Genomic DNA, 14,012 nt, shown 5'->3' on the forward strand with positions numbered 1-14,012 from the left:
GAAGTGATGCAAGGCTCAGTGACTGGTACTTGCGACCCCTGCAGCTTCAGCTGATGTCATGCAGTCATACAAGTTCAATGTATGTTTTCGCCAAATGCTTCCCATGGCGGGGCATCTCGTCCGTACCTATTGTGATATCGCCCATTCTTGCGGATGTGGTTCTCCCCATTCACGACTGTTCGATGAAGTTTCATAGAGTCGCTGCGAACTCCATCAGACTTTGGAAGCCTCTGGCACTTCAGGGCATTCGAGCTTTCAGCATGAACTTCGAAGGGGCAGCGACGGAGCTGCTCGGGACCAAAAAGCCACCGTTCATCTACGGCACGGCATGGAAGAAAGATCAGACGAAGGCACTGGTCAAGCAAGCTATTAAGGCTGGTTTTACCGCAATAGACACAGCTGCGCAGCCAAAGCACTACCAGGAAGTACTCGTGGGCGATGCATTGAGGGAGATCCTGAGCGAAGGACTCCTGTCGCGAGAGCAAATATACGTGCGTAGTCCTCGTCCTTCCCATCTCTACTCTGAGCTTCTTTAAGCCATTATGTGCGTGCTGACCGATGCATAGCTACAAACCAAATTCACGCCTCCGGCTGGCCAGAACAAGACGAACATGCCGTACGACCCTAACGCACCATTGAAGTCACAAGTGCACACCTCCATTGCATCATCTCTAGAGAACCTCAGACCAAAATTCGATCTTGGCTCGGTGCAGGACAGCTACATCGACTGCCTCGTGTTGCATTCACCGCTAGAAACAATCCAGGACACCTTGGCTGCCTGGAACCTGTTCGAGTCATATGTTCCCCAGAGGATCCGCCGGCTAGGCATCTCCAACACTGATCTCGCCGTGCTCAAAGCCGTGTACGACGGATCCAGAGTCAAACCGTCAGTCGTTCAAAACAGGTTCTACAACCGCACCGCTTTCGACGTGGACCTCCGCGCCTTTTGTCGAGAACACGGCATCGTGTACCAGTCGTTCTGGACGCTGACGGGCAACCCGGGGCTGCTTAGGACGTCGCCGGTCGCGCTGTTGAGCAAAGATGCCGGCGTCTCGAAGGAGCTGGCGCTTTACGCGCTGGTCATGAGTCTGGGCATCGCGCCGCTGAATGGCACGACGAGCGAAGAGCACATGAAACAGGACCTGACGGACATTGCGAGGCTCAAGAACTGGACGTTTGTGTATAGCGAGAAGTGGTCTTCGATAGTAGCAGACTTCAAGGCCTTGATTGGAGATGCGTCGTAACGAGGTGGATCCGTCGTTTTGAATGGCACACCAACGACGTCCTCGAGACCAACGTTGGCGTAAATCGACGAGTTCTCCGCGAGGAAACGTACAACATGTCAGGTGCAACCCAAATATTCTTCGAGATGACAAATGAGACGCTCACTTCCACCAGAGCTGATCTTAGATTCGAGATTCGTTACGCAGATAAGAGACAAGACCAGTAAAACGAGCGCCAAACACGTGAGAGTCGTCCCCCTCAACTCGATAAGGTTAAGTTGTGTTGTGAACACAGGTTGCACACATCATACGGCGGTGAGCAATACCGACCCATGCTGCTCATTCACCCCACTACTCTCGATTTCGTTTACGCACTACGCGGAAATGAAGTTGCCAGGTGCTCGAAACGCGGCTGTGCTCGTATTCATATATATATATATAACCGCAGAAAGTTGCAAAGGACGAGCGAGAAGTAGAGTTCCTCATTGCAAGATGTCAAAACGGATCCAAAAGGGTCACGCACCACAAACGCTACGCTTCAAAGTCCACCAGGTTGACTTGGGGACAAAAGGATCGAGTACACAACAATATTTGTGTATTCACAGCGAACATCACCAGCCACTGATGGCAAGGGAAAAGGAAATAAACAAGTAAAATTCACACAGTACGTCACGAGCACCGTGAAGGCATCCCAGAGAGGACAGCAAATTTCGAGAAGGGGCTGAACGACAGCGCAGCGAAAGACTAGCCAGAAACTAAAACCTGTTACACCCCTCGAAAGCGAGACCGCCGGCACAAACGAAAAGGAGAAATAAAGAAACCAATATTACAAGAACGTTCAGAAAAAGAAATAAAAAATTCGAGACCAGGGAAGGACAGCGCGAAGGTTTTGCCAGTAGTCATGGGTCCAACCCACCCAAACGCGTGGAACGTCGGAAAAACGCCCGCCCCATCAACTTAAGTCCCCCCTAGAAAACAAGTGTCCAAACGCCACGCTTCTAGCGGCTCTACCTACCAATCGGTCGGTTCCCACGCTTTCGGGTCTCTGGCCTTTTTGCTCATCAGGATTGTAATTTTTTTTTTCTGAGGCGCGCTTTTTTGGCTCGCTCGCTGACCATGGTCATTATTCAAGAGGGAAAAAAAAGCATCGATAAGGAGCACAGCCGCAAGACAGGGCGCTTCACCTTGAAAAGTTGGAACAGCGCGCAACCCTCACGTCGGCGCAGCGAGGACATGTTTCCATCACTACGAGCCGTGATTTTGTGCTTGTTTTTTTTTCCCTCTTCCACTGAACGGCGCGGTGCGGACGAAGAAAGCAGAGGAGGGGGTAGAAGGCAGGCGGAAAGGAAATGGGGAGGGAACGGGAAACGGGGGTGAGGGTGGATTGGGGTGGGAGGGCGACGGAGAAACGTCGTTTGCTCGCCCACACCCACCACTCCTTTTACAACCCCCCTTTTCGTACTCCTTCGATACATACGGACGAGCCTTAGCCTCCTTGTGTTACCCTCTTCTTTTCCCTTGAGGGGGGAAGGGCCTGAAAGCATGAGGGGCATAGCGCCGCGTACTTGAATTTGGACGCGATTCGAGAGCCAGAGGCAAATGCAACATATAGGAGAGAGACACGGAGGAAGGGCGAGTACGGAAGAGGGATTTTGATCATGACGCGGTGGGATGTGCGGACACCAACGGGAAGGGGGGGAAGCGGATCTTTGGAGGTTGCGATGGGATGAAGAGAGCGAAGAAGGTCCAGGGCGGATCGCACACAAGGGAAGCGACCAAATGGGAACGTCTGAGATTATCCGTGTTTCTTTTCCTTTCCCCACCGTTTTCCTTTCCTAATTCACGTTGGCTCGTTGCTTATTTTCATTGTTCTTATCCCCTCCAAGCCGGCCGGCCTTTCGTGTCAGAACATAGCAAGTCGATGCGAAAGCGCATGCGTTTGTCCGTCCGGACACGATCCCGGTCCGCACCCACTACGTACATCGACACATCGGTCAACATTCATGTTCGATCCCAATGCTGGCGCTAGCCAACGAGGGTGCACTTCATCTCCTCTGTGCTTTTCGTACCGCTTGCCACGAACTTGTCGCACCAAGGTCATGTGGCGGATAGAGCGGAGTGAATGAGCGAAAGCGCCGAGGGAGAGGATAGGATGTACGTGGGCAGTTCAGTGTACCTGCAGATACCAAGAAAGCCAGTCTAAGAAAAGGTCTCCGCATCAGACCATCAGTCCCATCAGCCTCATCGAGGCTCAGACGAAGGGAGATGGAAAAAAAAAAGATTTCTGATTTCCCAGCATAAGATTCATCTCCGAGCGCGTCCGCACTGGCAATCGTGCAACACGCTTGCTTCGTTGTCACGGATGGCGAGCGGCGCTGGCGCCAGCGAGTCAGTCATGGAGCAAGAAGATGGAAGGGGTGAGGACACAAGGAAAGGGCCAAGGCACGTGGGAACAAAAAGTCTAAATTTCTTCGACGCGTGCTTTCTCATCATCGAACGGGCGCCTCGGACGGCTGCGAGATGAGCGACAGCGGTAGCGGTGGTCCGGGTGGCGGGCCATTGCGGCGCGCGCGGGGGGGGAGCGCGGGAGGACAGAGGCACGACCGCACGCGCTCACGGTCTGCGGCGTCCATTCGTTATTAGGGAGAATTTGCGGGGCCAAAGTGGGAGGACTGAGCAGCCACTAGCCCAGCGACCCCAAAAGAGAGAGAGGTGCAGAGCAGGTCCTCCGTAGTGGTTTGGTGCATTTGATTGTTATTGCCCAGCCGGCGATGAATCGTGCAAAAGCGCAGGACGCATGGAACGGCTGAGAAACGGCGCGGTCGTGTAGAGTGGAGGTGACGACTTGCACGAGAACAACACACGCCCTGGCCGTTGCCGCCAATGGACGCAGAGTGCTGGCCTTTGGCTTTGCTGGCGAGCACATCAGCAACGCAGCAGGCGGGTCACCTTCACGGTGCTGGAGGCGATGATTCGACAAGCTAAGCGCATCGCGAGCTCACTCTCGGCGGGCTTTGTCTTGGTGCAACTCGTGAGAAGGGTGACGGGCGCTCACACCGTTGTCGCACGTCGCGTACGTGCAGTGTTCGCCGGCACATCGCTCTCGTACCTCGGACAAGGACGCCCCTTTCAGTCGCCCGGACGTGACGGACGACGGAGCCAGCTGGGTGAAATGAGGGCTCGGGACGCATCTACCGACGGCGGGCAGATGCTGAGTCAGCGGTTATTTTGCACGTCCGAGCTGCCAGCCCTCCCTTATGAATGCCACCCCTCACCCCTCGCCGTTGATGGTGGGGTCAGGCTGAACGGGCCTGGGGTGGGAGATGAGCTTGATGATTGCGGCAGACGAACGAGTTTCATGCGTTCGCGGGGCCGTCCGTTCACCTATATCGCGGTCTTGTATACATGCAATCTCACGCCTCGCCAACCGAGGACACGGCGACGTTTTGTGCTACTCAATGCGTCGACGCAGGTGTTGTGGGTTGGAAGCGACGAGCGTGACGTGTGACGTTCTGCAAGGTCTTCTTCCGTCTTCTGGAAGCCGAGGAAGGGCTGCCCACGGCCCCGGACTCACGTTTCCATAGCTGTGACGAGGGGCAAGCAGTGTTGGATGGGGAGTAAGAAAAAAAAAATTTTTTTTTCCGTTGCTTTTCTCACGCGGTTTCTGTTTTTGGACCGTTGGCACGAAGCGCCCGACGCGAGTTTGTGCACAAGCAGAGCAGACGTGTCTGGATCACGAGCTCGGTGCTGCCACGTCTGGCAAGGCACAGAACGGATCGGTGCTCGTCGTACCATGTGCATACGTCCGAAATTCTTGAGCGAATGTGCGCATGCGTTGTTCAACTGGGGAGAAGCGAGCGGCCCTGGGGCTGGGCAAGGGCATCTCGTGTCAGGCCAGCTGGCTGATGGCCGGTGGTTCGACCGCAAGCAGCGGGAGCCGACGACGCACAACGAGCAACAGGCTGCCTGCCTCGCCACACGCTCGCAGTGCCTCAAGGGCGAGGCTGCAGAGGCGACTTGTAGCAGAAGCACGGAGGGAAACAGAAAGCGCCAGGCAGTGGACAGTGGTGGGTGGCTTCGTGCATGATGTCGGTGGAGCTGGCTTGGGACGATTGGCGTCCGGCGGAGCCTGTATTAGGGGGGGTGCGAGGAAGCGAAAATGACCAGGAGACGAGCGCGAGAAGAGGGCGTGGGCGTGCGAGGCGGCGAGAGGGGGAGCGCGCGAAGAGGGGGCACGAGAGAGGCGGAGGAAAAAGAAGCCAAAAATTAGGGAGGCGGGTCGCGGTCGGCGGCCAAGGTTGGCGGGCGCGCAGGCAGGCAGGCGGCCGCTGAGCGAGCGTCGGTGGCTCAGTGGCCGCAGAAGACCGCTCCCAAGAGCTCCCGTCGAGGCCGTGTGCGGTCGTCCCGGTTGCCGTGGCCCCTCCCACCTGTCTCGCCTCCTCTGTCCTTCCCTCCCCTTCGAGCCCCTCCTTTACCCAAACTTTCTTTGGCGAGGTACCTTAACCTACCACCTGCTGCGATCGTAGCTCAACAACCACGCCAGACGCGCCATCACTTCCCCTCTTCCCATTGTTTATCCATCTCCATCTTCAACCCGTCTGTCGTGACGGGGTCCCAAATTCCCGTCCGCGCCCACCTTCACCGCCTGCTCGCTCGTGAGAGTCTCCGCTCGCCCACGCTTCACACCGCCCGCCAGAGAATGCGATCGACCCCAGTGCCGTCCACCACAGCTCGCGATCTCCTGTCCCAGCCGTCAACTTCCTCATCCACTCCACGTGCGACGCGTTAGGCCCTCCTTCTCCCGCTACCGCACATCGTAGAAAGCAAGACCATGCCAGCTGCGACGGCAGCCATGGCGGGCACCCAGGCGGCGCCCCGGAAGGCCAGCGGTGCTGCGCCCGAGAAGAAGTACAAGTGCCAGTTTTGCAATCGTGCCTTCAGCCGGTCGGAGCACAGAAGTAGGCATGAGCGATCACGTAAGTCTATTGTGCCCACGCTCAGCCTGTCCTCTTGCTCGTCTCTCCTTTTGTTTTCTCTTTCTTTTTTTCCTGCCTGCAACTGAAGCGGCGGGGTACAAGGCCGCTTTGCGACTTGATTGTCTCGACCGGTGCGGAATTCACTAACGTTTGTCATGTCTCCGCAGACACGAAAGAGCGCCCGTTCAAATGCCAGAAGTGCAAGAGCACCTTCGTGAGGCGCGACCTGCTCCTGCGACATGACCGGACGGTGCACGCGAAGGACGGGGGCGTGCCACTCCAGAGCGACTCCAAGCGCCGAAGCTCGAACAAGACGAACGACAGCGCGAAGCCTGTGCCAGCCAGCAAGGACACAGCGACCCTCGAGCAGATTGAGGCTAGCAGCGATGACATGGTCGACATCGAGGCCGCCGCGATGTTGATGACCGACTTCCATCACAAGGCAATGGCTAGCCAGGAGCCGGAGCCGATTCCCGACATGACCGAGCCCATGCCCACCATGAACGGGAGCTCGATGATGGAGCCCACGTCGTATTCGAACGGCGCCGTGTCGCTACCCCAGATGCCCTGGGACTCTTTCATGCCGCGTAGCGTCAAGGAGCCCAAGTCCCACTCGATCGCCTCAAGCAACGGCGGTCGCGACTTGCGCTCTTCCTTCGACGCCAACTCGTCGCAGGTGCACGCAAACCATCATCTGCCACCCATGATGGAGCGACAGATATCCGGCACTGGCAGCGACACGCTTGGCATGTCTTCTTTCCACAACCTGCACAGCTCGCTAGGAATAGGCACGCCAGGCGCGCTGTCGCCCTACCCGTCGATGCTCGGTCCAGTCTCGCCTGTTGACTATCGGCGATCGCCTGGGCCGTCGCAACAACTGACCATGGCGAAAGCGCCCCAGCTTGACGGCGACGACCAATGCTCCAAGATATGGCAGAACATCCAAGCTGCTGACTCGGAAGGTCACCTCCTCGACACGTTCCGACTGCCCACCATCACGGTGTTGAACAGATATCTATCGACTTACTTCAACCTCTTCCACCACCACCTGCCGTTTCTCCATCCTTCGTCCTTCGAGCCCACCGAAGTGTCGCCTCCGCTTTTGCTTGCCGTCCTCTCGATAGGCGCACTGTACACGTTTGAGCAGGAGCAGGCCTACATGCTTCACATTGGCTCAAAAGTGCTGGTCAACCAGTTCCTGCAGAACAAGGAGAATTTCAGCTCGCGCAAATGCCCGCTGTGGACGATGCAGAGCACGCTCCTGAACATGATCTTTGCGAGCTGGAGCGGCGATCCCAAGGGCCTGGAGTGGGCTTGCTCGATAAAGAGTCTGCTGGCGAACATGGTTGCCGGTAACCGATACGAGCTCAAGCTGCGCTCTGAGGCTCGAGAAGGCGCTCAGCCCAGCCACGAAGAGTGGATCGAGGACGAGGGCTGCCGGCGCACATACTACGCCGTCTACATCTTCTTCGGGCTGCTGACGCTGACGTACAACCACACGCCCGCCATCAGTTTCAACGAATTCGACACGTTGGAGCTACCGTCGTCAGAATCGCTGTGGAATCTAGAGGCTTCAGTCGAAGACTCGTGGCGGGACAGCCTCAGCGCGACCCCCATCATAACGTTTCGAGAAGCGCACGACAGCCTCTTCCAAGGAGAGCGAGCGCGCTACAGCGCCTTCGCGACACGCGTCATGATCAACGCACTGTTCCTAGAGGTTTGGTATCACAAGAGAAGCCCTGAGGCCCTACAGGACGTGGTCACCGAATACAAACTGCGCCTCGCCTTGGAGACGTGGGAAAAATCGCTCGACTTGTGCGAGCCTGAGACGGTCGTCGTGCAGCTCTCCGCGCCGCACAAGGGCCACCCGCTCATCTTCAACGCGCGAGCCATGTATCGCAACACGCGCGCCCGCCTTCTCGTGGACCTCAAGTCGATTCAAGAGGCGCTACGGTACCATGACTCGTATGAGGTGGCCGCAGCCATGATCAACGCCAGGGAAAAGGTCAAGCGATCTCAAGAGATGATCAAGGTCATCCAGGAGTGTTTTGACTGCATCGAGGTCGCCGCTATGCAAGGGATCCGCTGGGTGGCCAGGACGTCCGCCACGAACTGGAGCGTCGAGCACCCACTTTGCGGCATGGACCTCATGGTCATACTCACGCTGTGGCTGTATCGGCTTGAGCACGACGACGAGCAGGCCACCGAAGAGGAGCTTGCCATGTACAACAAATTGCGCAACTTGTTCGACGACGACTCTGTCGATGTGTATGGCGCAAAACTCTCGTCCACGGTCGCACGACTGTGGGGGAGCATGATCGACGAGGTGGTTGTCTGGGGGTAAGTTTGCTAACACGTGCACATACGACCAAAGCCGTGTCGCCTTCGACGAAACACCTTTGTACTAACGACATGGGCAGAATCACCAAGCTAATGGGCGAAGCCTTTAAGCTGCATTCCCAGGCCTTGGTCGGTTACGAGGATGCGATGTCAGAACGCTCTGGCTCGCCGACACCGTCGATGGCGGCTCGTCACGTACCCGTCCTCGATATGCAGACGGCCTACTAAATATTACGCCGCTGCAGCCACCTGCCACTTGTTTTCTTCGTCATCCACGCGTCTCGACGGCATTCACAACCCGTCCAAAGAACGACTTGCTTTGTTTTTTTGCTTCCGGTTATCGTCTATTGCTTTTTGCTTCCTGTCTTCCGGGGGCCTCGTAATGAGTGCGTTGCGTTTTCTGTGCATTTGCATGAAGGGATTATACGCCAAAATAGTTATGGATTTTGTTCGGGCGAGAGGGACGCAACGGCCGATATAAGCGGCGCCTAGAGTGAGGCATGGTCGCCATCATCGTCATCATGGCCCAGGGTGGTGGAGTTTGTTTATTTTTTTGGCTTTTTGTTCTGTTTTGGCTTTGTTTTTGCTTTGGCCTCTGTTTACTTTCTTCCCCGCTCTCTATTTCTCTCTCTCTCTATCTCTATCTCTCTCGTTGCGTGCGATTCTTCCTCTCGTTGTATCTCTCACCTTCTCTGCTGGGCAGATAATTTTTTTGGGACGCCTCAAACTTCGCTTCTACAGCACACCCGGCAACGACCGTCATTTCACATCGGTCTCCTCAACATTTACACTTACGCAAAATTGTAATTCCTTCCTGTTTGCTCTCCTTGGATGAAATTTGGGGCAGTTTCTTTTATTATCCATATACCATGAGCCGCTTAGCGCGCCCTCCTCTTTCGATGCTTTCTGGTTCGTCTGTAGTAGTAATAGGAACAGGATGGGCGAATAAGTGGAAGAGAGGAGAAATAGACGAAGAATCGATACATCTTTTTTTTTCCGCTTTGCAAAGCTTCTGGACGCTCAACTCGAGCTTGAGAAGGACATGATCTCGAATCTGGCTCACGATAAGTGCAGGTTTGGCTTCTGCAGGCGCCAGACGCACTCGATCTAGCCTTGATCAACGAGGCCGTGTGTGATGGTGAGCAGGGCCATGTTTTGATTGTTAAACACTGCACCTCCTTCGTCCTCTATCACATCCCACTTCATTTCCCATCCAAGGTTCTGCGACAGAGCCTCATCGCGGGGCACGACAGCACGCCAGCAGACTGGAAGGGCAGACGGTGGTGGTTCCTGGCCCTTGCAGGGCTGAGATGAGCCCCCCATGCGCCGCCCGCCCGATGCAGCCGCCCAACGCTGCGTCATCGCATCGCTTCTGCGAGCAAACGTCTCCCAAGGTCCCCGCACCATCGGCTGCACTGTCTTCACGGCATTCATACACCCACAGGTACCGGTTTCACAGGCGAGGGAAACACCTCCCCCAACTGGAGCGTCAAGCTCACAACTTGCATCGTCTCTAGCCGCGCCGAAATGCCCGTTAAAAAAAAAAGGGAAAAGTCCGCTCCGTGGTGCGTTTTCCTTTCCCACGTTTTTTTTTTCTTCCCTGCGGATTCTTTTTAAGCGCCGAGCCTGCCCGGCTTGGACCCAACCACAGCGCGAGGGCTGCCTGGCGACGACCGTCCGACCAAGAACGGGTTGCAAACAGCGCTTAAGGCCGCCGCCGTTTTCCCCTTTGCGGATCCTGAGGAAGAAGGTGAGGCTGTGGGCCTCGACTCGTCATTGGGAACCGCAGAGCCATGACGACGTTTGGAGCCGCCGGACGTGCATGGCAACCGCCCGCTGGTTGCAAAGAGGCCTGGTGCCGTGGAAGGGCGGGATGCTCGAAGCGTTCGGTGCTGGAGACTTTGGAGATCGAATTCAGATATCTTTCCCCTTCATCTCGCTTCCAGGTTTGTTTCGGTAGGATCCTGTTCTTTCTCTGTCTATCTCCTAGCACTCCCTCTCCGTTTCTCTCTCTCTCTCTCTCTCTCTCTCTCTCTCTCTCTCTCTCTCTCTCTTTCTTTCTTTGGATTCGTTCTAATATCTCCTTGTCTTCCTTTTCGTGGACCTTCTTCAGCGCGTATCGGTGCTCGTGATACTTCCGCTCGGGCTCCTCTACAGCTGGTGCTGGAGTTATGGCTGATCTTGGGTGAGTGACGTTCGCGCGGTTCTTTGTGAAAAGATGGGGGGGAAAAAAGGCACCGATGTGGTGTGTAGATGTGGGGGCTGACGATGGACAAAACCGAATGCAGAGCCTGTACGATATGTTCATGACCTTTCACAAGAGAACCTACTCATACGTGTCTTGGATCATCGCGAGTTCTCTTGGCATTCCTGTCGCGGCGACGCTCCCGCCGCAGCTTCAAAGCGCAGTCCCTGTGTGCGCTCAGTTCTGTCTCACGGTTTTCATAGAGGAAGAGTTCTCCGGCATTTGCAACGAGCCCACTACGTTAGATTGCCTGTGTACGCACGTTGGGTATAAGGGATATGCATTGGCAGATCGTACGTGCTTTGACGTCGGGAAATGCCTTGGCTATCTCGCTCACCTGTAAACGACTAGGGATCACTCTCTGCATCGAATCGGCCAACTGTACAGGATTTCCACAAACTAATATTGCCCCGGTAGCAGCTGTGTGTACTCTGGTTCCGGGAGGCATCACGACCACGCATACGAGCACCGCAACACTAACATCAATAATTGCTTTGTCCACGACCGCTAGTGCAGCAAATAGCACTAGTGCCCGCGCGACTTTCACATCTACTTTTTCTCAGCCACCGTCTTCTGCGACGGGAATGGCACAGGTCTCTGCCAGCGCCGGGCCTGACGGGGTGTCCATGTCCGGTAAGGTAAGCCTCACGATGGCACAGATTGCGGGTATCACCATCGCCGCTGTGGCGTTGCTCATTCTCACGGTCGGCGTCTTCTCGTGCATCTTCTTCGTGAGAAAACGCAACAGAAGACTGGAGATGGAGGACCACAAGATCCTGACGCAGAGCACGCCAAAATCACCGGACATGCAGGACATGTACTTTCCGCCGCCTCCGTTGAGCCCCAACCGTAGGAGCAGGGGCAGTGGGAGATTCAGCATGATGCTGCGCTCAAAGTCTGGAAACTCCAGCGAAGAGGAACAAAGAGTGCAGCCGCCGGCCACAACGCTGCAGCAAAGGACGTGGCCGCGTTACTATCCCATCATGCCGGACGAGGGGATTGGCATAGCCACCACGACAAGTTATCCACAGCCGGTCGCGCCCGTCCAGCAAGCCCCGTACATTCCTGCGCCGACTCCTTCACCAATGCCAGCACCTGTCCCCTTCCCAGCCGCTACGACGTCGCAGCATGCAGTTTCGAGGAGCTCTTCAACAGCCACCCTGCCGTCATATCAGCCTCACAGCTCTTACAATGCAGGAATATCTAAACCTCAGCCACCGGCTCCTGCATACATACAGAGCCAGAGAAGCTCCTCGAAGAGCAGTCAAGGGACCGGCCAACTTTTGAGCAAGTCAAGACAGTCCAACGCGTTCAGCGTAATGACAGATATCGAGGAAGGAGAGCAGATAAGCTCCAGCGAAGCTAGTCAGGGTGAAATCGCGGAGAACTCAAGCTGTGAAACCGCATCAAATTCGTCAAAGGCCGCGTCCACGGCGACAAAGAAAGCGAGGAGGCCGACGCTGACCATAAACATACCGGGCCAAGCACCGAGAAACCCAAGCCTGCCACCTCCTCCTCCGGAACAGGGCCCTCCGACAAAGGCAGCCATGGCTCTCCCGGGTCCGCCACCTCAGCAGACTCTGCCAAAGCAACCCAACCTGAAAATTGCGACGTCAAGCAACCAGCAACAACCGTCGCTACGGCGGGCTCCCAGTACGAGCTCAGCGCCTATGCTGCAGGAATTGGCAGCGAGAGCTTCGGTAAGGTCTGCTTCGCGCCCAAAGCAGACAGGGTCAGCAGCGACTGCAAAGCTTATGCAAACTACTTTATCTCGACCCCCATTGCTCCGCGACGAACACGTGCGGAAGATTCCAAACTCGCCTACAGAGATCCTAGCAGCTGCTTCCTCGTATGCGCAAGCGAGAGGCCCAGCGTCGGAATCGAAAAGTAGAGAATCTGCAAGTAGTGCTGCACTTCCTAAATCAGACCACACGGCAGGAGGCGCCTCTCTCACGTCGGATTGCGAGCGTCACACGTCTAGCCGGTCGAATTCGAGCGGAAGACGGCCGTCAAGAGGACCGTCAAGAAATAGCCGAAGAGGCTCCGACGCATCGGTAACGTCATTTGAAGACGAGGGCGAGGATTCCGAAGATGAGACGCCACCGGAAACGAATAAGAGACTGTCGCCCGTCACAGAAGCTTCACCGGTGGCAACAATCCGCTATCCAAAGATCCCCCGAGGATCCAATCAGGTCGTACCTCGCAGTCCTGGAACGCCAAAAAACACCTCGACGAGTTCGCAACCTCAAGAACGTACACCGACGCGAGCCAGACCTGAAGTCGACACGGCAGCTGCGATTGCAGCCACACAGGGCATAGCCAACAAACTTTGGAAGACAGAGGTAACACCGGATGGAAGAACACTGCCCACCCCTGAGTGGACGGCCCGTCGGAGGTCAGAGAGCTGGCAGGATTGGGCTCAGAACACGCCGGAAGCATCGAGCGCGGGCACGTTGCAGACACCCCAGAAGCCGTTTGCGTCGGGAGAGGCCCCGAAGATAACACCCACGAAACGTGGCGACGAATTGTTCCTCGACCTGAGGTTCTCAAGCTCAACGGTTGGCCGTTGATTGACCCCTCACAATAGAGGTATTTTGAAGTTCGGTAAGCACAGATTGGTGACGATCAAGTGGAATGGGAGGCTCTCATGCCTTTTTTTTTTTCTTTTTAATTTGACCTTTTGTATAAACGTGACGAGCTACGAGGATACCCGACCATTCGCTTTTTTCTTCAATGTACTATTAACTTGTGGTAAGACGCGAGAGTATCTTTGCATATATCAGAATATACCCTCAACGATTGCATCCTCTCAAGGCACCATTACTGCTGCTCCATCATGTCGTCATCCTCAGCATTACAGATGCCCCAGTAGCTGGTTGAAAGAATGAACGCGCTGCAAGTTATCATTGGTGGCCTGATACAAGATGTTTGATAGGCTTGACAGGTCAGATCAGATGCCCAGAACCTGGCAGGACGCTTGATGGCAAGGCAAAGTCCTGCGACGTGCCAGAACTGGGGAAATATGCACGTCTGGCTCACCAATGGCTTGATTCAAAGCGGGGTGACTTGCAGCGGCGCGTCGAGCGTACATCTCGAACGCTGAGAGGCCCAGCAAGCGTAGATAATGTTTTCTTGTGATAGATCGTATGCGCTGCGATCCTACCAGACGACCTTTTTTGAGTCCGCAGGCGGCCTGTCGTCTGTCTGCACACTTGGCCGTGTCCCGTC

The 14,012-nt window shown here is 55.8% G+C and overlaps 3 protein-coding genes across 5 annotated transcripts; all 3 read left to right on the plus strand.

The window, feature by feature from the left end:
• The first annotated feature begins 105 nt into the window (after nt 1-105).
• On the plus strand, nt 106-2,575 carry PV09_05001. 2 transcript variants are annotated; one of them, XM_016358449.1, is made up of 3 exons: nt 106-491; nt 567-1,887; nt 1,961-2,575. In XM_016358449.1, the coding sequence occupies exons 1-2, from the start codon at nt 183-185 to the stop codon at nt 1,242-1,244; spliced, it is 987 nt and encodes a 328-aa protein (XP_016213550.1). In that variant the 5' UTR covers nt 106-182; the 3' UTR covers nt 1,245-1,887; nt 1,961-2,575. The 2 variants fall into 2 exon arrangements, with proteins under 2 accessions (XP_016213550.1, XP_016213549.1); XM_016358448.1 differs by having other exon boundaries at nt 567-2,575.
• Nucleotides 2,576-5,699: 3,124 nt separating this feature from the next.
• On the plus strand, nt 5,700-9,521 carry PV09_05002 (uncharacterized protein). The gene is made up of 3 exons (XM_016358450.1): nt 5,700-6,199; nt 6,367-8,539; nt 8,620-9,521. Exons 1-3 carry the CDS (start codon nt 6,055-6,057, stop codon nt 8,765-8,767), a joined length of 2,466 nt encoding a protein of 821 aa, XP_016213551.1. The 5' UTR covers nt 5,700-6,054; the 3' UTR covers nt 8,768-9,521.
• A 1,051-nt stretch (nt 9,522-10,572) lies between these two features.
• On the plus strand, nt 10,573-13,576 carry PV09_05003. 2 transcript variants are annotated; one of them, XM_016358452.1, is made up of 3 exons: nt 10,573-10,724; nt 10,828-11,077; nt 11,136-13,576. In XM_016358452.1, exons 2-3 carry the CDS (start codon nt 10,840-10,842, stop codon nt 13,352-13,354), a joined length of 2,457 nt encoding a protein of 818 aa, XP_016213553.1. In that variant the 5' UTR covers nt 10,573-10,724; nt 10,828-10,839; the 3' UTR covers nt 13,355-13,576. The 2 variants fall into 2 exon arrangements, with proteins under 2 accessions (XP_016213553.1, XP_016213552.1); XM_016358451.1 differs by lacking the exon at nt 10,573-10,724 and having other exon boundaries at nt 10,790-11,077.
• Nucleotides 13,577-14,012: the final 436 nt, after the last annotated feature.

The sequence above is a fragment of the Verruconis gallopava genome (genome assembly GCF_000836295.1).
Source record: "Verruconis gallopava strain CBS 43764 unplaced genomic scaffold supercont1.15, whole genome shotgun sequence".
Taxonomy (NCBI): Eukaryota; Fungi; Ascomycota; class Dothideomycetes; order Venturiales; family Sympoventuriaceae; genus Verruconis; species Verruconis gallopava.